Here is an 18,727-nt window from a genome sequence, read left to right on the forward strand (position 1 = left end):
TCGACTGCAGGAATTTCATACTTGTTTTTGGTACTGTACAGGGGCTTGAACTCAGGGCCTGGGTGCTATTTCTTGGCTTTTTCACTTAAGGGTGGTGCTCTACTACTTGAGCCACTGCTTTACTTCTTGCTTTTGGGTAGTTTAGTGAAGATAAGAGTCACACATTTTCCTGCCATGGCTGGCTTTTTAAAAAAAAATTCTTTTGTTTTTTGTCGATTGTGGGGTTTGAATGCCAGGTCTGGTCACTGTTCCTGAGCTTCTTCTCAAAGCCAGCACTTTACTATTTGAGCCACAGCCGTATTTCTGGCCTTTTCTGAGTAGTTTCTTGGAGATGAGAGTCTCACAAACTCTCCTGCTCGGGCTGGCATCAAACCGCAATCCTCAGATCTCAGCCTCTTTAGTAGCTAGGATTACTTAATGTATGTATTAAATCATACACCTCAGTTATATACAGTTTTTATTCACTAGATACTTTGCTTTTTTAAAATCAGCTGTGGGGCTTAAACTCTGGACTTAGGCACCATCCCTGAGTTCTTTTGCTCAAGGCTAGTTAATACCACTTTGTGCCACAGCACCACTTCCCTTTTTCTGGTGGTTAATTGGAGATAAGAGTTTCATAGACTTTTAAGGTGTGAGCCATCATCACCCAGCTCCAGGGCTATTTGAACCTCAGTCTTCAGATCACATATACCTCCTGAGGAGCTAGGATTATTGGCATGAACCACTGGTCCCTGGCCTGACCAAAGGAATACCTTCTAGTCAGTGAGACTCAGTAAAGGTCCTATATGCAGCTGCATCCCTTTTCACCCTGTGTAGACCATCAGTAGGTGGTGTTTCCAGCCACAGTTGATTTTACTACTTATTTAACAGTCACGCTGTTTAAAGGCAAAATAGGCTACCACAATGGTGTACCAATGATAACTGTGGACAGCAAAATTTGTGCAGCCACTCACGGGCAGAAAGACTCTGCTCGGGTCTGCCATGGCATGGTAAGAAAAGCACAGAATTTAGAATCAAAAGACCTTAGGCTTAAAGCCCAGCTCTGTCCCCCCAGCTCGGATTAGTTTGCTTGTTAGACTGTGTGTCAGGGTAAATTCAGCATAATGGTTGAAATAGTGACAGACATGTCTCTCGTGTCCATTGTAGCTCAAATGTCTCTAGTGAAAATGTGCATGAAGAACTTTGCTGCCATCTCTCTATATATTTTTAAATCTTAGTTTGCTTTTTTCAGACATTGATATTTTAAAGTAGACAGACATCAAAGAAATGACCAACTTAAGGTTTTGCTCTGTGTTGCTTAATGTGGTTTTGCGCTCATAAAACTCAATCTGCTGTTGATGAAATGAAGCCAAGAAGTCAGGAAGTGGGGTAGCGCAGATGCTAGCAACCGGAAGGATGCCACAGTTCTAATGATGGTAACCAACTGTGGGAATGAACTACTAATTGATCTGAGGCAGGGATGCAGGGGAGGAAAGGCCTCTGGGTTTTAGAATGTTCATAGAAGATCCAGGGAGTCTGGAGCTAATTCATTCATTTTAAGGTAAAATCTTGAAAAAGTTACCTCCCAAAGTGAAGAAATCTGGTCTTGGCAAAGCCATGGAATAGTATTGAAACCTAATTACTTTTCTGTGATCCAGAAAAAGGAAGTAGCCCCACAGCCTTCAAATTTCAAAATGAGTGGAGGACTTAGATTGCAAGAATTTTGGGATGAAGAAGAGCACCACATGGCTCAGCTGTGACCTAGGAGCCCTGTGGCTTTTTGACCTGTGCTAAGGACTGGGAATGATGAGGCCTCTACAGTAGAGTAGAATATAAGGATTCCGAATTTCAAGATTTGCTTTGTTTTAGGCTTGAGAAAGCAGACACTGATCTGGTTTATTCTCAGGCAAATGGAGCTGAGGATTGTATAGTCACACTTACTTTAACTTTGAGAAATTAAAAGATGACTTCTCTCGGCACCATCAGGACTAGATTTCGATACTTCCTCCAACTTGACCCTCTTTAGAAGCTCTGGAGAATACCAAGGCTACTTTTGGAAACAAGAGAGGGCTGAGGAATTGTACTAACCAGGAAATCAAGTACTCTGGTGTGAACAATGGGGATAACCTGTGGTGGGAACTTTTCCATTGTAATTGTGCTTGCATTTGGCCATTTGAGAGTAAAATTAGTGAAAGAGAATGGATGCTTTACAATTTGTGTGTGTGTGCAGGCTCTGGTCCTTGGATTGAACTCAGGGCCTGGGTACTATCACTGAACTTTTTTGCTCAAAGTTAGTGCCCTGTCACTTGAAGCACAGCTCTACTTCCAGTTTTGGTAGCTTATTGGAGATTAGTTTCACAGACTTTTCTGCCCTGGCTGGCTTTGAACTACGTTCCTCAGATCTAAGCCACCTTCCCAGCCCCAGCTACTTTTTTTTAACTGTAAAGATATTGTACAGAGGGGTTATAGTTAAGTGAGTATAAGGTAATGAGTGCATTTCCTATTGAGCATTGTTACCCCCTCCTTTGTTTTTCCCCTACTATCCTTTCCCTCCCCGCCTCCCAACTCCTCCCTTCCCTCCCTACATTTTTTTTAATGATTGTTTTGAAAAACTAATAAAGAAGATGGGAAGGGGCTATTTTAGACCCTGACTTGTAAGTTGCTTCACTGTGGGTACAGTGTCAGGTGAAGAAACTGTTTGAAATGTAGAGTGTCAGAATGGAGGCATGAAGGCGTGTGGTGGGAAGGTAAGCAGGCTCAGCAGTGTGAGGTAGAATGGGAATGGCATGTGGAGGTTGAATGAAGATGGATAGGAGCAGAAGTGGGAAAAAGGCAAGTAGCAATCAGGCTCATGTGGACAAACCTCTTAAAAGCTGTGCACCTTTGCTGGGTGTCAGTGTCTCATACCTGTAATCCTAGTTAGAAGCTGAGATCTGATGATCTGAGTTCAAAGCCAACCCAGTCAGGAAAGTCCATTAGACTCTTACCTCTAATAAAAATATTTTTTTAAAGCCAGATTGTGGCTCAAGTGTTAGAGTATTAACCTTGAGTAAAAAAAGCTCAGGGACAGTGCCCAGTCCCTGAGTTCAAGACCCAAGACACTCTCTCTCTCTCTCTCTCTCTCTCTCTCTCTCTCTCTGTCTCCCTCCCTCCTTCCCCCCCCCCCCCCCCCCACACACACACAAGACTTCTTAGTATGGAGCTCGTCCAGACTGCAGAATGAAGCAAGAGGATTCCTTGTATCCAGACACATATGGCAAGCGAAGAGAGATTCCCCATTCTTTCCATGGCATCTGTGGTCTCAACCTGGGTTAGAAAGCCAGACACATTCCCCCAAAGAGGGCAGAACCTTGTCTGACTCCTTAGGTTCTCCCCAGCACATGCAGGAGAGCAGAGCTGTGACTCTTGGTTCTCATTGTACATCTACTCTTCTCTCATCTGAGGCACTCATTTCTCCCTACCTTCTGCCTGTTTTTAAGTCTTTTAGGTTTGTTTAGTGTTTTCCCAATTCTCACCTCATAGCTCACATAGAAACTGAAAATGCTATATAGCACATGAGGAAAAACACATGAAGTTGCTTGAACTGGGAGGTGACTGGCCTGGAGGTTCAGCACATAGAAACTGAAAATACTATATAGCACATGAGGAAAAACACATGAAGTTGCTTGAACTGGGAGGTGACTGGCCTGGAGGTTCAGGCTCCCCCAAAGAGTTTTAGGAGTCAATATCACTGCCACTCACTCTTTAAAGATTAGAGGCTTGCCTGGTACTGGTGGCTGAGATCTGAGGATCGCAGTTCAAAGCAGCCCAGGCAGGCAAGTCAATGAGACAATTATCTCCAATTAACCACTAGCAAAACAGAAGCGGTGCTGCAGCTCAAAGTGGCAGAGCACTAGCCTTGATCAAAAGAGCTCAGGGACAGCACCAGGCCGAGAGTTCAAGCCCCATGCCTGACAGAAAAGGAAAGATTAGGAGCCTCTACCCCACCTGCTCACTTACAGCATGACTGAGGAGGCCACCAGTTGAATGAGTTCCGTCATTGGTCTGAAGACCTACCCTACAGAAACCAGGAGCTCCACTCCCCCCATAATCTTGGGATATTTGTTAACCTATTTTTGTCTGGAAAGGAAACATAGGCACATATTTATATGCTAGGGCCTGGAAATGCTCAAGAAGGTGCTCAAGAATACATTTTAAAATCAATGTTGAGTGAATTTGAGCTACCACTTGGATCCTACAGACACACACACACACACGTGCGCTCACACACACACACAGACACACACCTCACATTCTCATGCTATCCAAGCCTTTCCCAGCACCTCAACAACACACACACATACACACTCACACATTCACCCCTCACATTCTCATGCTATCCAAGCCCTTCCCAGCACTTCAACAACACACACACACACACACACACACACACACACACACACCCTCACATTCTCATGCTATCCAAGCCTTTCCCAGCACCTCAACACACACACACACATACACACAGACACACACACACACACCCTCACATTCTCATGCTATCCAAGCCTTTCCCAGCACCTCAACACACACACACACACACACACACCCTCACATTCTCATGCTATCCAAGCCTTTCCCAGCACCTCAACAACCCGAATTCTGCAGTGAAAATTCTCTCAAGATAGGGGAACCCATGTGAAAAATGCAGTTTTGCTTTAGAAGTTTTTGCTTTTTGGGTTTTTATCAAGAAATTTTTTGTTATTCTTGGTGTCTTGGGATAAGCAACATTCACCCATTGGCTAGATATTCTCATCTCAGTATCCTTCAGACACAAAGTAGCTTGACTCTAACAATACCTCACTCACATAACCCAGAACATTGGGATAGAAGGATTGCTGGATGTTACTAGTCAGAAAATTGTCACAAAGACACAGGGCAAGAAACCAAAGTGAGAATGCAGGCTTGAGTGTCAATGCCAGTGGCCTCTTGCTCATACAGTTGGGCAACCTCACCGCTGGTCACTTCAGACATCTGACCCAATTTCTTTCCTTGTCTTTTCTTTTTTTAAAGTCCTTCTTTCTCCTCCAACTCTCTGCATCCTGGGATTGGCTGTCTTCTCTTCCTTCCATTTATCTCCTACTTCTGGCCCACCTACAATGGTGTTTCTTTTAGTTCTTTATTCTATAGATGTTAGCATCCACATGGATCTATCTGCAGTGTCCTCGATACCATGTTTTTTTTTCTTGTATTAAAATATTACTGGGGATAGGAATGTGGCTTAGTGGCATAGTGCTTTCCTAGCATGCATGAAGCCCTGGGTTTGATTCTTCAGCACCACATAAACTGAAAAGGCCAGAAGTGGCATTGCAGCTCAAGTGGTAGAGTGCTAGCCTTGAGCAAAAAGAAGCTCATGGACAGTGCTAAGGCCCTGAGTCCAAGTCCCAGGACTGGCAAAAAAACAAAAAAAACAAATACTGCTATAGCAAGATTATATAACACAAATTGACCATCTTAACCATTTTTAAGTATATAGCTCCTAAGTGTTAAGTACAGTCACACTATTGCACAGCCAATCTTCAGAACTCTTCATCTGGCAGAACTGAAACCTTACATCCTTTACGCAATTCTCCATTCCCCCAACCCCCAGCCTCTGATAACACAGTTCTCCTTTCTATTTCTATGACTGACTAGTCTAAGTACTTCATGTAAATGGAATCATGCAGTATTGTCCTTCTGTGAGTGACTGCTGTCACTAGCACTGTCCTCAGGGTTCATCTGTGCTATGGCATGTGTAGAATATTCTTTTTAAAATAGAATGAACCCCATAGTGTGTATGCCACATTTCCTTTATCCATCTATCCACCAACGTTCAGTTTGCTTCTGCCCTGGGCTGTTATGACTAATGCTGCTGTAAACATGAGTATTCAGATATTTCTTTTGAGACCTTGCTTTAGTTATTTTGGATATATACCCAGAAGGAGAATCCAGCAGGATCATGAGGTGATTCTACTTTTAATATCTTGAGGAACATCCATAGCATTTTCTGTAAGGGCTGTGCCATTTTGCATTCCTACTACAATACACAAGAGTTTCAGTTTTCCCACGTGACTGCTAGCACTTGTTATTTTTTCTTATTTTCATAGTAAGTAGCCTTCTTAGTGGAGATGAGCTGACAGCGCACTGTCAGTTGCTTTGCAAAGATTCTTTAACGATTAGTGCTGTTAGCATGCGCTTATTGTCCCTAGTACCTTGGTGGTACTGTTGTTATTGTGTCACTCAGAAACTTTAGGCTCCACTATGACTCCCTGTATCTTATTTCACACAGGCAGTTGGTTACCAAATCTGTCAATTATTTCTATTAACTCAGTTTAAGCCATCTCTGGCTTTTATGGCCACCGCCCGGGGACCAGGTGCCTGGTAAAACCTCATGCCAACCTATAGTTTGGTGTTGACTCATCTCTGATGTCTGGTGAAATCTCTAGGTGGGGTAGCATGAGCAAAAGGTGGCATAAAGTAGGAAATAACCTAGATTTGTAAAATGAAAAAAGAAACTTTTTATAACACAGATACCCACCCTCAGTCTTACTAGCCCAAGAGTTTTCCATAATATGTCCTTTGTGGACACCAGGCCTGTGAGCTGTTTCTGGGTGAGTCCAGGTGTCTTCTCTTTCACCAGTACATACCATACACTACTCCATCATCAGTACTGTTTCCTCAAGGAGGAGGGGTCTTTCACCTTGTCAGCCTCAGATGGAAGTACTTTTTTTTTTCTTTTTTTCTTTTATTGTGAAAATATTGTACAGAGGTGTTACAATTACATGAGCAAGGTAATGAGTACATTTCTTTTCTTTTTTTTGGGGGGGGGGGGTTCCGGTCGTGGGGCCTGATCTCTGGGCCTGGGCAATGTCCCTCAGCTCTTCAGCTCAAGGTTAGTGCTCTACCACTTGAGCCACAGGGCCACTTCGGGCTTTTTTTCTTTTTGCTTATGTGGTGCTGAGGAATCGAACCCAGGGCCTCAGGCATGCAAGGCAAGAGCTCTACCACTGAGCCATCTCCCCAGCCCCAGTACATTTCTTATCAAGCATTGTTGCCTCCTCCTTTGTTTGCACTTATTTGTTTCCGCTTAGCGTCCCTTCCCATCCCGCCATCCCCTCCCCCGCGTCCCCCCTCACCCCTGCACCAAAGTTGTAAAGTTCATTTTTTGACATAACCTCTTGTATATCTCATTGTTGCAGTGGGTCTACCTGTACCCTTTTTAAACAATTTGTTTTTTCCCTTCCCCTCCCCAAATTATACCAACATCAAATACAGTGAAAACAGGGGTTATACCATGGGGGAGGGACATACAAAGCAACAAAGAAATCATCTTATAAATATGTTAGAAACAATAGCAAGAAAGAAAAACCATTTGAGTCCTTATCTTGGGGTTCATTTTGCCTAACATCAACTTATCTGACCATTTCTGCTTGTCTCAGACATATACTAGTTATTGCAAATAAGGGATACCATGGAGATGGAAGTACTTTTAACCTCTCACCCTGCTGTCCAGGCTTCTCCTCCTTCTGGAGTTAACTGAAGATACAATCTGTCTGCTGACCTCAACATCTTTCTATTCCTTAGGGCCAAGATGGAGTAGGTTAGAAAACTCACTAAGTCATGGGGCTGGGAAGGTGGCTCAGTGGTAGAGCGCTTGCCTTGCATGCTCCAGGCCCTGGGTTCGATTCCTCAGCACCACATAAGCAAAAAGAAAAAAAGCCGGAAGTGGCGCTGTGGCTCAAGTGGTAGAGCACTAGCCTTGAGCTGAAGAGCTGAGGGACAGTGCCCAGGCCCAGAGTTCAGGCCCCACGACCGGACCCAAAACTAAGTCATAAAAACCAGAACTATAGTTTTGATGATTAGTTGTGGGTCAACACAGCTCTGACCCCCAGAACAGAGCCTGGAAACCTTATAAATCCTTTGAATCAGAGACCCAGAAAGTCTACTTCTTCTCCCTGAGCTTCAGGGGTTTCTCCTTCCAAACTCAGTTTTTTTCTGCTCTTGCAAAAGCAAACAGGAAGTTGTTGGTAGGCACTTCTACTGAGTTGCTAATGGGAAAGGTGGCCAGGAGCAGAGCAAGGGGACAGGGCTGTGTCTGCAGGGAAGGCTGGCTGTGAGCCACCGTGGCTCTCTCCACCTCACTTGTTGAAGCTGGTTTGTTTGTGGAGAAGTTGCTCAGGAAAACCAGGGTACTCTGTGTTCATTCCATGTCCCTCCAAGGTAACCAACAGCAATACATGGGTGAATAAGGAAAGGCTAGAATGACTTCAGCCTTTTTTCTTCTTTCAGAAGCTTAAGTGCTTTGAATATGAAGAGGGATGCTTTTTTTCCCTTGTAGAAGTTCTTCCTCTTGAGGTGCCAGGATGATTTTCTCTACAGCTCAACCTTCTCTCACTCAAGTTTAAGTTCTCATTCCAGGCACGCTTGAACCCACTTTCCCACCTTCCGGGCTACACTACTTCCCTTGCTCCTGTGTCCTGCAGCTGTCTCCACATGGTCTCCACAAGCCTGAAGGTGTTAGAGCCCTTAGACCTAGCCTTGCCATATGGGTGTTACTCTGGTTCCCTTCTTGCCCAGGAAGTTTGGGAGTTAAGTCAGCTTCCTTGAATGATTGAGATTGACCGCTGGTGGTGACCCCTAGCTCATTTGCTGCTGGGTGGGGGCGTCTTCACCAATGGCCATCATGAGGGCCGAGCAGAACACTTGGATTAGGACAGAAGCTGACTCTGTGACCAGTAGGGCCTATAGCCCTGTGGAATGGTTGAAACTCACCACAGAAAAGTGAAAGTTGTGAAGTTCAACTGGTAATAGTTCCCTTTCGAGAAACTCTTCTGAACCTCTTTAAGAAAACCTTGAGACAACCTGTTGTTGTTGCTGTTTTTAAACCTGTTTTATTTTTCTTCTTGGTATTTCAAATTCTTTGGATTCACATAAGTAATTTTTCTGTCATTTTGTTAGATTTACTTAACTGTAGTTCTTTCTGATTATCTGCTATTAAGTCTATAATTGATTTATAATATGGAGTTTGGGGGAGGAAGCCGGCCAGTGGTCTTCTTGCTGCAGTTAATTCTCTGATGAATAAGGAAAAGATTTCAGATATCACAAGTATTGGAATAGTTCACATGACTTGGGAATACCTAACTTCTAGTTCTGCTGAGATACAGGAAAACAGTGGATCACGCACAGCTTGGCTGTGTGTGCAGAGTTTGTACCCACTTTTAAGTATGGAGAGTAAATCTAAAAGGAACCAGAGACATCTGACTCTGAGCTGCAGAATTATTTCCTTTCCATTTGTAATTGAGAGAAGAGGGTGGATCCTCATGTAGTTCTCATGTGCTAGATGGGTATGAAGATTGGGTAAGAATACTGCTTTGTTTTCACAACTTCTTAGACCTCCAAACCCAAGATTTCATTCAAATAGATGCTCCCAGAGGAAAAAGCATGTGGATGGTATTTTAATATAGCATTTTGGCACTTGAGGCAGGAGAAGCCAGTCCCACATACAAAGCCCCTACGTCTTCCTCCCCTTCCAGGTGCCAGCAGAGGTGGAGAAATGTCAGGATCGGATGGAGTGCTTCAATGCTGACCTGAAAGCCGACATGGAGAGATGGCAGAACAACAAGCGGCAGGACTTCCGGCAGCTGCTCATGGGTTTGGCTGACAAGAACATCCAATATTATGAGAAGGTAAATAGTGAGCCCAATAAGACTGTACTTCACAGCCAGAGCCTTCCAAACCCACCTGCTTCCCTGCACCCTCACTCATGCAGAGGCAGGGTACTTGCAGGCTCTTCCTTGCACACCTGCTGGAAGAGGAGCATTTCATCTCCTGCAGTTTGGTCCTGGCAGATGGCTGCTTCCTAAAGTCAGGCCTCCTGTGCAGGGAAGCAGCCAGTTAGTGGTAGTTTGGGCTTAATTGACCCTGCCTGTGTTTCCATGCACAGATTCATCACTTTTGTTGTCCTGGGGACCCTTCAGTCATCTAGTGAGGTGGATAGGCCCTCTTTCACAGCATTGTCTGCCTTTATAATAGATTTTAAAGTACTGCTTCTGTATACCTACAATAAAGGTATATAGGAGTACAAAGGAAAGCAATTCTATTAACATTTTTATTCATGTGTTTCCGAGACCTGTGGACCTCAGGGTAAGTACTCACACATACCCATATGCACAACTCCCATCAAGTTACAATGGCCCTCTCCTCAATCAAGGTTTGCCTCTAAATCATTTCTCCCATGAATCCCAATATCCTTTAAAGGCCTAAAGTTAGAATTGTCTAATTGAATCAGGCACAGTGATACATATCTATAGTCTCAGCTACTTTGGAGGCAGAGATAGAAAATATTTCAGTTCAGGGTCAACTTGGGCAAAATGCTAGTGAGACCCGATCTCAAAGAATAAGTTGGGTGTGGTACTTCAAGAGATTCTGCAGGAGGATCATAGCAGAGGCCAACCACGTGCAAAATTGTAATAACTAAAGCAAATAAAGTGCTGGTTGGCATGATCAGTTGGTAGTGTTGGTTAGAAAGCACAAGGCCTTGAGTACAAGCTCCAGTATTGCCCCCCAAAAAGGCCTAATCACAGTTAACAAGTAACAGCCTTAAAGTCAAACTTTTGGAAATAGAATCACCTGTCAGTGTATTTACAGATGCCAACTCCACCCCTTTACCACATTCCTAGAAGAACCTACCTGTTCTGCGGACTTAATTGGTTTAGCTATTGTTCAGAGGTGGTGTGTCTGCACCTTTCCAAGTTCCCTGACCCACCAGGTGTTGGGGAAGAGTTGTTCAAAGCCTAAGAAGACAAGTGGCCTGGCTCCTCTTCTCACTGCCATTTTCATGGAACCCTGCTATGGTTCCAAGTGGGCTCTGGACTGGATGCTTTACATGTGCATAAAGTTAACTCTCAACTGTTACAGTCAAGGGGGTTTTATGATCCTCATTGAAAGCTGAAGAAACCAAGACTCAGCCAGGTTTAAAAACTCCAAGGTGACACAGGCTGTAAGTGGATGAACGAGGATGTAGAAGTGATGGGTCAAACTTTGGATGGTTCCCATGCATCATCACCATGTGGCTATAGCCAGCACCACTCAGGAACAGGCTGTTCCACAACTAGCTGTGCTTTGAGGCAAGGTCCCTCTCCATACCTCTGTTTCTTCATCTAATCTGTTGACCTAGCCCTCCCTTGTAAGAGGCCAGTTAGAGGCCGGGCTAGCATCTTCCAAGCTCCTGGCCTGTCCCAGGATCTGGAATGAAAAGAGCATAATGTGGTGGAAGAACCTCAGTTTGAATTCATGTTAGAACCATGAATTGCAAGGTAAATATAATGTTTAACAACAGTATGTGGATATAATAAAACGCAGTTGTTGGGGCTTCCTCCCCCCAGTCTCTATTTTGAGAGATCCAAGAGTGGCTCAAATAAGCAAATTCAAGGCTGGTGAAGCAGAGCAGAGGCACCACCTCTGACTCAGGTGGCTGGCCCATCTTGTGCAAGCCCTATTTATACCTTGCACTATCCATCCTGAGAACCTCTAGATCTCATCAAGAGTTTCTGCCAGGGTTGTTCATTCTTTTTCAAGGGAAAGATTTTTCTCCCAGTGGATCCATTTCCACTCACTGGCTGCAAGCTTCATATACTGTCATGGCAGCATGTAAGCCTTGTTAGGGACACTGTTGTCTTTCATAAAGATAGAGGAGACACATCCCAGACAAACGACCTCCCTTGTTGACAGTGGTGTGGAGAACATATGTGGGAGCCGCTAAGACAAAGGTGGCTGGCAGGACTGGCAATGTGAGCCTGGAGCAGGACACAGGCAGCTGGCCGTGAGATCTGGGGCTTGGTGCTGATCCTGTGACTGTTGTCGTTTCAGTGCCTCATGGCGTGGGAGTCAATTATTCCACTGCTACAGGAGAAACAAGAGGCCAAGTAGGCACCTCCTTGGGACAGAGACTCTGCTACCTACACAGGGCATGGCACCCGAATGTCCCTGCAGTGCTTGAGAGGTGGCGTTGGGAAAATGACACAGAAGCACCTCCAGTTTGTGTATTTTCTCCCTCCCCCTGCACCTGCAGTTGTTTTCCATTAGTATTTATTCCTTGGTGGAGCCTGCAAGGCCATAATCATCTCTCAGCAGAAGCATACCTCCGTGTTGTGAAGGAACCTTCTCAGTGAACACTAGGAAGACTTGAAACCGAGGGGCAGCAACAGCCCACAGCTGTGACATCTCATGCGCTTCCTCTTAGGGGACAGCAGAATTACCTGTTGTGGGAGAGAACTCAGGTCCCACTTTTCAAAAACACGAGGAGGCATGAAGTAAAGGGAGCTGTGGCTTACTGTAGAGACCTAATGGCTCTGACTTGACCCCTGTGGGCATTGACTTGTCTCAGCCTAGACAGAGGCGGGAGCACCTCCATGGGAAGTCCTTAATTTACAGTGGCCTGTAGCCTGAGTATGGCCTGCTTCCTCTTTGTGATGACTGACATGTATTTTCTTGTTTCTGGTTCACATGGGGCCACTTAAGCAGATGTCTGTGTGCATCCATGCTTGAGCGAGCAAGCCAGCGTCCTTGTCCTTAGATGATGCCTCAAGAAGCTGAGGGGAAAGCTCCCCAAATACAGTAGATCAGAAAGTTTTTGTGGAAAATGAAAAAAAAAAGGTGCATTTTCCTCTGTGAAGGTCTTGAGTGTATGTCTTCTGTTTGTTCATTGCCATCGGGCTTAGACCTAGTAGGAATAGCTGTTGTTTTGCAGTCAGGGTCACTCCTCTGTTGTTGAGAGTAGTGGGCCTAAGCCAAGTCCACCCTCAATGTCTGCTTTTGCAATTTGCCTTTACCTCACCAAGAACACCTAGTTTAATATTTCCTGCCACATCTACCAAATATTTGGGCAGCCTTTTGGTGAGAGGGCTGATATCGTATTGTTATGACACAGTTGAAATTTAAAGTGTGAATGTTCTACATAAAGTGCTTTAATTAACCCTTAACATTTCCTGGTCAGAAAGAAAAGTACCTACAGGGGCTGCAAAGATGATGTGTAGTCTTGCTTTGCTTGTAGTTGAAGTCTTAATTTATAGCCAAATTCCTGGGGACTGCCAGCTGTGTTTAAAGTCTTCATTTCAAACTGTTACCAGATTTTCTTTAACAATTCACCACAAAACCAAATCATAAAGGATCTACCTTTCTGCTCATTGTCTTTCTCCTGAAAAGAAACTCCATACATCACATGTTCATTCACCCCTTTAGAACTCCAAAAGCCTCAAATAACTGGTAGAGGTTTATTTTTATTTTGTTTAAATGAAGCAGTTGCTGCCTGTGTAAATGCCAATCAGTGTGCAGTATGTTGAAGTCACTCATCCCATTGTCACAGCAGAGTTGACCGTGTGTCAGCCAGAGCTGGGAAGAGTTCTGTTCTTTTTCTGTCATGTTTGACATTCACAGTTGAAATGGTCGTTTTTCTGATAGTCGGTACTTGCCTGTACTGCTTTCATCTGTGCCATTCTAAAATCCTATGATGTGAATTTTCAGTTTGGTACAAATAGAAATGAGTCACTGGAGCAGAGGGTAAGAACAACTCATGTGCCTACCCCATCTCCAGTGTCTCACCATTTCATTCTACCTCTAAGCCATTGTGTTGGTGTGGTATGGATGTGTGGGTCCAGCCTTGGCAGGCATCAGGATCTGAGCTGGTTGTTGACAGGCCTGGATTGACAGAGGTCACAGGAAACCAGGCTTGATCCAGCAGCAGCATATTTGGAATATCTTTGGATGTTTTGCCTTATGGAATGCACACTTGCAAAATGATGCTTGGAAAGAACTGTGGGAAGAGTTAGGAGGTGACTAGAACATAGCTGAAGGCCCGTCATTCCTGAGTACTGGCTAGTTAAGGAAGATGGCAGCCCTTCAAAGCAGCAGTGGGATGTTCACTGCAAGGGAAGGGTCGTGGGGTCCACAGTCATTTCCTCTCATCATGGGAGACATCACTGGCTCTGGAGAGACTGCCTATCTTTGAAGGCACATTGAGATTTTGTCTTGCTCTGTTTGTTTGCTTCCTATGAAATTCCTATGCTTCAAGACACAGGAATAGCTGGAGCAATAAAAACTTTCTGTCCTTCAGGCTTGTTGTCAATGGCAGAGCCAGGAAACTACATACATTACAGATTTCCATGGAGAAACAATCCTTCCCAAGAAGAGACATGTCCTCATCTTCAGGCTGGCAGCTGAGGAGATAAGGAGGCAGGCCCAGAAGGAAGGAGACTATAGGCAAAGAAGGAGGAGCTCCCTATCCCCCTTCCCATGGCTCTCTGTGCTCCTGAGGCCCTCACAGTCCCAAGCAAGGATTTGCTTGTTCGTTCTGGTCAAACGCAAAAGAGATTTCTTATGAGAAGCCTAACTTGAGATTTAGGTGCCAAAGACCTCCTGGGTGAGGCTCTTCTTACTCCTTCCTTCCCGAGCCATAGTCTCTGTCCTAGGTTATAGACTTCTCATATTTCTTTTTCATGAAACTTTAGGTTGAGGGCAGGTAGTCAAAGATAGATTGACTGTAGTAGTGAATGAAGATAAGTCTGTTTCCATGTCAAATCTCAACCCCATGGAGTATATTCTAGATGTTCATTTGCCAGTCCCGGGAAGGGATGAGCCATACTTGCTGCTCACTGCTTGTGTGGCTGCCTTTGGTGAGGGCTTGTCAGGAAGTCATCCTGCTTTAGAGATAGGCCTGATGACCATGTGGCAGAGGCAAATGAGGTTTCTCTGTTAGGACAGTAGCCCGAGGAACAGTTTGGTGTGACTTGATCCTGCCTGATGGTATTGAGAGTGCAGGCAGCTGACTGTTTTGATGAGGTTATTGGACTACCTCAGAGTCATTCTCTAAACTCCTTCCTAAGATGGAGAGGAGAGGACGAGCAAGGTCAGGAAGGTCAAAAGCTGTGTTGGCCTCATCTGTGTGGGTTTTGGGATGGACTGGAAGTGGGCTTTGCCCTGGCTAGATGGGGCTGCTAATCCCCCCTCCCCACCCCAGGGGGCAGTTCCTCCCAGAAGGTCATCAGGCTTCAGGGCAGAGCACATACTTTGAAACTCTACCTTCTCAAATGCCTACTTCCAGGGCCTGTGGAAACCAAGCTAATTATATGACTGGGTAACACTGCTTTGGCCATCCTCACTTACAATATTATGTTGGGAATTTGGGGTTGCCTTCTCACTTTCAAAAGGCCTCAAGATGGCAGTAGATTACACGTGCCCTCTCCTTGCTTGCGTTTTTCCTTTTAAGATGACATGTGTCACCTATGTATATATTTGAGGAAAATGTCCTCTTCTGGGCCAGGCTTCACCTGGAGCTGGGGGTGTTACAACAGTTCTCCTCTTTCTTGATTTTAACTTGGTAAAAAAAAAAATCCAGGAATTCAGTTTTTTACCAACCCAATCTGCAAGGTGGTCAGGTTTGATTTTAAAGATATCTATCTTTCCACCATTGCACATACCAGGGGCATCCAAACAGAGTAGGGTAGAGACTGTGTTACAAGTGGGCAGACTATTTTCTCTTGATCATATGTGTTTGAAGTATGTCCTGGGTATGACTGCCCAACCCTTTTTATGTGGTATTAGCCAGGTAGCTTTTACTTCTCTAGGTAGTCTATAAATGTTATGAAAAAAAACCTAACTTTTAACAAATACAATGTTTGTCTCATATACACATTCTATGTATTTAGCACTTGAAGATCAACAAATCCAAAATTTTAAAGAAACACCACCGACTGTTAAAAGCCTAACTCCTTTTTGAGAATTTGTCAATGCCTACTGATATGCCTTATTCTTCTACTAGTGTTTAAAATGCTCTGAGTAGAAAGAGTTTTAGAAATGTAAGCAGTCATTCAGCTTCAGTATTATAGATCTAGCATAGTCTTCAGCCCTTAAGGAAACAAGGGGTGCGGGGGTCATAATTAGGATAACCTTTTTGGAAGGTGAGAACTATTGCTATTGCCAAATGATATTTTTAATAGTGTAAGGAAACACAGAGACCACAGCACCTTTTATTGTTTTAAATGTAGAAAAATTCATTTAGTTCCTTTTGGCATCCTCCTGATTGTAGAGAATATGGTATCAGCGTTGATGAGTCATTTCCATTCAAAGAATTTATGGATAAAGACAGATCCGCTTTAAGAGACCCTGGTTCCTCAGAGTCGTATGTTGAAATGCCAGATTGAAATGCCAAAAACATAAAACCTATTTATTGACTTGCATAATTGAGTCCATTTTAGTGGAGCCTCTTTGTTGACGCTGTGCTGCAGTGTTGCCTATGTGCCTCTCCCACAAGTCCTGCCCTGGCACTCGGTGACTCTCTGCTCTCTCTAGGTCAGGTCAGAGCAGCTAATACCTGTCCCAACTCCTGTGGGACAGGCTTGTTCACAGCCTTTAGCCAGCCAACCTTTTATTGGATATGATTCTGAAAAGAGGAAGAGGGAAATGCTTTTTCCTTAGTGAGGCAATGAGGAGAGGAGAAGGTAGATCGCAAATCAGAATGTTTGGTTTACTAAAGCATATCCCTGTGGCAGCTGGGCCATCATTGGATAACAAACCAGCATTTCTTAACAGTCAGCACTGTCCACCTGGATGCCCCCTGAGGCTCAGTCAGGTCTGTCCCATAGTCCCCCATCCTCTGAATTTCTGTGTGCCTGCTCCCTACATCCCTGAGTCAGGAATGTGTGGAGAGATGACCTACAGCCCATGTACTCCCAGGAAACAAACTGCCAGCAAACTTTCTAACTTGTATTTTAACTGTACCAGAAGAGATATAAATGTTTGCTTAGGGTATGTCCACATTATGGACTGTGTTTCTTACTTTTACAAATCAATCCTTACATTTAAGATTTAAAAGAGAAAGGAAAGGCCTGAGGTATTGGTCAAGTCCTCTGTGTAACTGTTTCTCTCTATTTCTCTCTCTCCTTCCCTCCACCTCTTCCCCCTCCCTCTCTCCCTCCCCACCTCTCCACCCTGTCTTCCCTATCCTTCCATGCTGCCATTAACCAAAATAAAAGCTGTGAAAATAAAAGTTAAGAGAATGTGTGTTGATAAGAAACTGATTTCTTTACAGAGCGAAGTCTTTGTCTTATGAAGCTACCAGATGTTAAAAAGAATGTCACCTGTTTTCATTGTTTTGGAACCCCAGAGATTATAAGTGAGGAAAGAAATGTTGAATTTTTGATGCCGGCATGAGGTTTTTGTCCACTTCTGTTTTTCATCTATATGTATAAAAGTTCTGTTCATTGTTTACTATGGGATTAGTATTACATTTTGAGGTAAACAAAGAATTTGTATTGCTTGATAAACTATTAGCTTGTAAATTAAAAAATTTCTTTACCTCAATTAACTTTAATGGACCAATAAAAGTATAAAATATGCTTTCTTTATTTTGTGTCTTGTTGTATTTTCTCTAAACAAGTGATTTGCCTAAAAAAATCAGGATTTACAGAGAAATGGGAAGTTTGTGTATGTGTGTGTGTGTGTGTGTGTGTGTGTGTGTGTGTGTGTGTGTGTATTTGTGCATTTGCTAAGCAGGTATTCTACCACTTGAGTCATGCCTCTAGCCCTTTTTGCTTGGTTGTTTTATTGGAAGGATAGTTTTATTATCTTTGTGTACAGAGAACTCCACGTTGTACATTTAACCTGGTTTAGTAGTGTTAACTTTGCTTTTTCCAGCTTATCAAAGTGAGTTACAGATTTGTGGCCCAGGGCCACTGGCACCCATCTTCCTTTTTCACTTCCTTATAGACCCAACCTCAGTTTACCCTCTCCTACATATTACAAGTTGGCAGCAACTTGGAGAGATGGAGAAACTATCTTGTATAATAACCGTTGGATAGGCAGGCAGTCTAGGGCCTGCCCAGGTGTTTCATGAGAGATTTCCTTCCTATATCATCTTATAGCAAAGTATATATATACTGGATCAAGGCAAGCCATTTTCTGATTTTTTTTTTAACCTACTATGATGTTTTTAAAGAATTTGTAAGAAGGAATGTCCTTGGTTTTTTGAATGTTTGGATGTGTTTGGAAATGAGCTCTACAGTGGTGCTGGACTTGGCCTACTGATAGCAGACTTCATTAATCTAAAATTACAGTCATAGAAAACAAGGCAGGAAAGCAGGGTCAGAGAGGGTTGAGGATGAGGTCTTAGCATTTCCATTTATTAGGTCTGACCTTTCAGTATTTCCATTTTGGAAATGAATACAAGCCTTTCCCATGGGGCTATGGGTAGACAAGTGATCATTTATAGGCAGCTCCGAAGTATCCAATGGACACTCACTAGATGATAAAACTTATGGATTTGAAAAGGCTCTCTTATGCTGTCCATCTTTACCTCTCCAGTCTTAGTCTCCATCCCTTCCTCCTTGATGCCCATCTCTCCTCCTACCTCCTTTCTCTCCTCATGTGTCTTGGGGAAATTTTCTTCAAGCCTTGCAGCATGCAGTTCCTTCTGCCTGGGATGTTCTGGGCTTCAACTGCTAACATTTGTCACATCTGGGAAGCCCTCTCTGCCCTCTCATGACGGAGCTATATGCCCCTTTACTTCACATTTGCAAAGAAGACAGTAATTCCAAGCCAGGACACCTGTAATCCTAGCTATTCAGGAGGCAGATCTGAGGATCACAGTTCAAAACTGTTCAAACAGGAAAATTTGTGAGATTCTTTCCAATAAACTACCAAAAAGCTAGAATGGAGCTGGAATGGTAGAGTGCTGGTT

At 43.9% G+C, this 18,727-nt stretch overlaps 1 protein-coding gene across 2 annotated transcripts in view; it reads left to right on the top strand.

Annotated features, from left to right (window-relative positions):
* The window catches only part of Snx30 (sorting nexin family member 30), a 108,985-nt gene extending 91,589 nt beyond the window's left edge, over positions 1–17,396 (top strand). The window contains exons 8-9 of one of the 2 annotated variants that reach the window (XM_042696121.1): positions 9,531–9,683; positions 11,866–17,396. In XM_042696121.1, coding sequence (XP_042552055.1) covers positions 9,531–9,683; positions 11,866–11,925 — 213 coding nt within the window. In that variant the 3' untranslated portion in view covers positions 11,926–17,396. The remainder of the gene's footprint in view (positions 1–9,530; positions 9,684–11,865) is intronic. The other variant, XM_042696130.1, reaches the window with a different exon arrangement.
* Positions 17,397–18,727: the final 1,331 nt, after the last annotated feature.

This window comes from Dipodomys spectabilis, unplaced genomic scaffold, assembly GCF_019054845.1.
Source record: "Dipodomys spectabilis isolate Male_0828 unplaced genomic scaffold, ASM1905484v1 ptg000006l, whole genome shotgun sequence".
Classification (NCBI taxonomy): Eukaryota; Metazoa; Chordata; class Mammalia; order Rodentia; family Heteromyidae; genus Dipodomys; species Dipodomys spectabilis.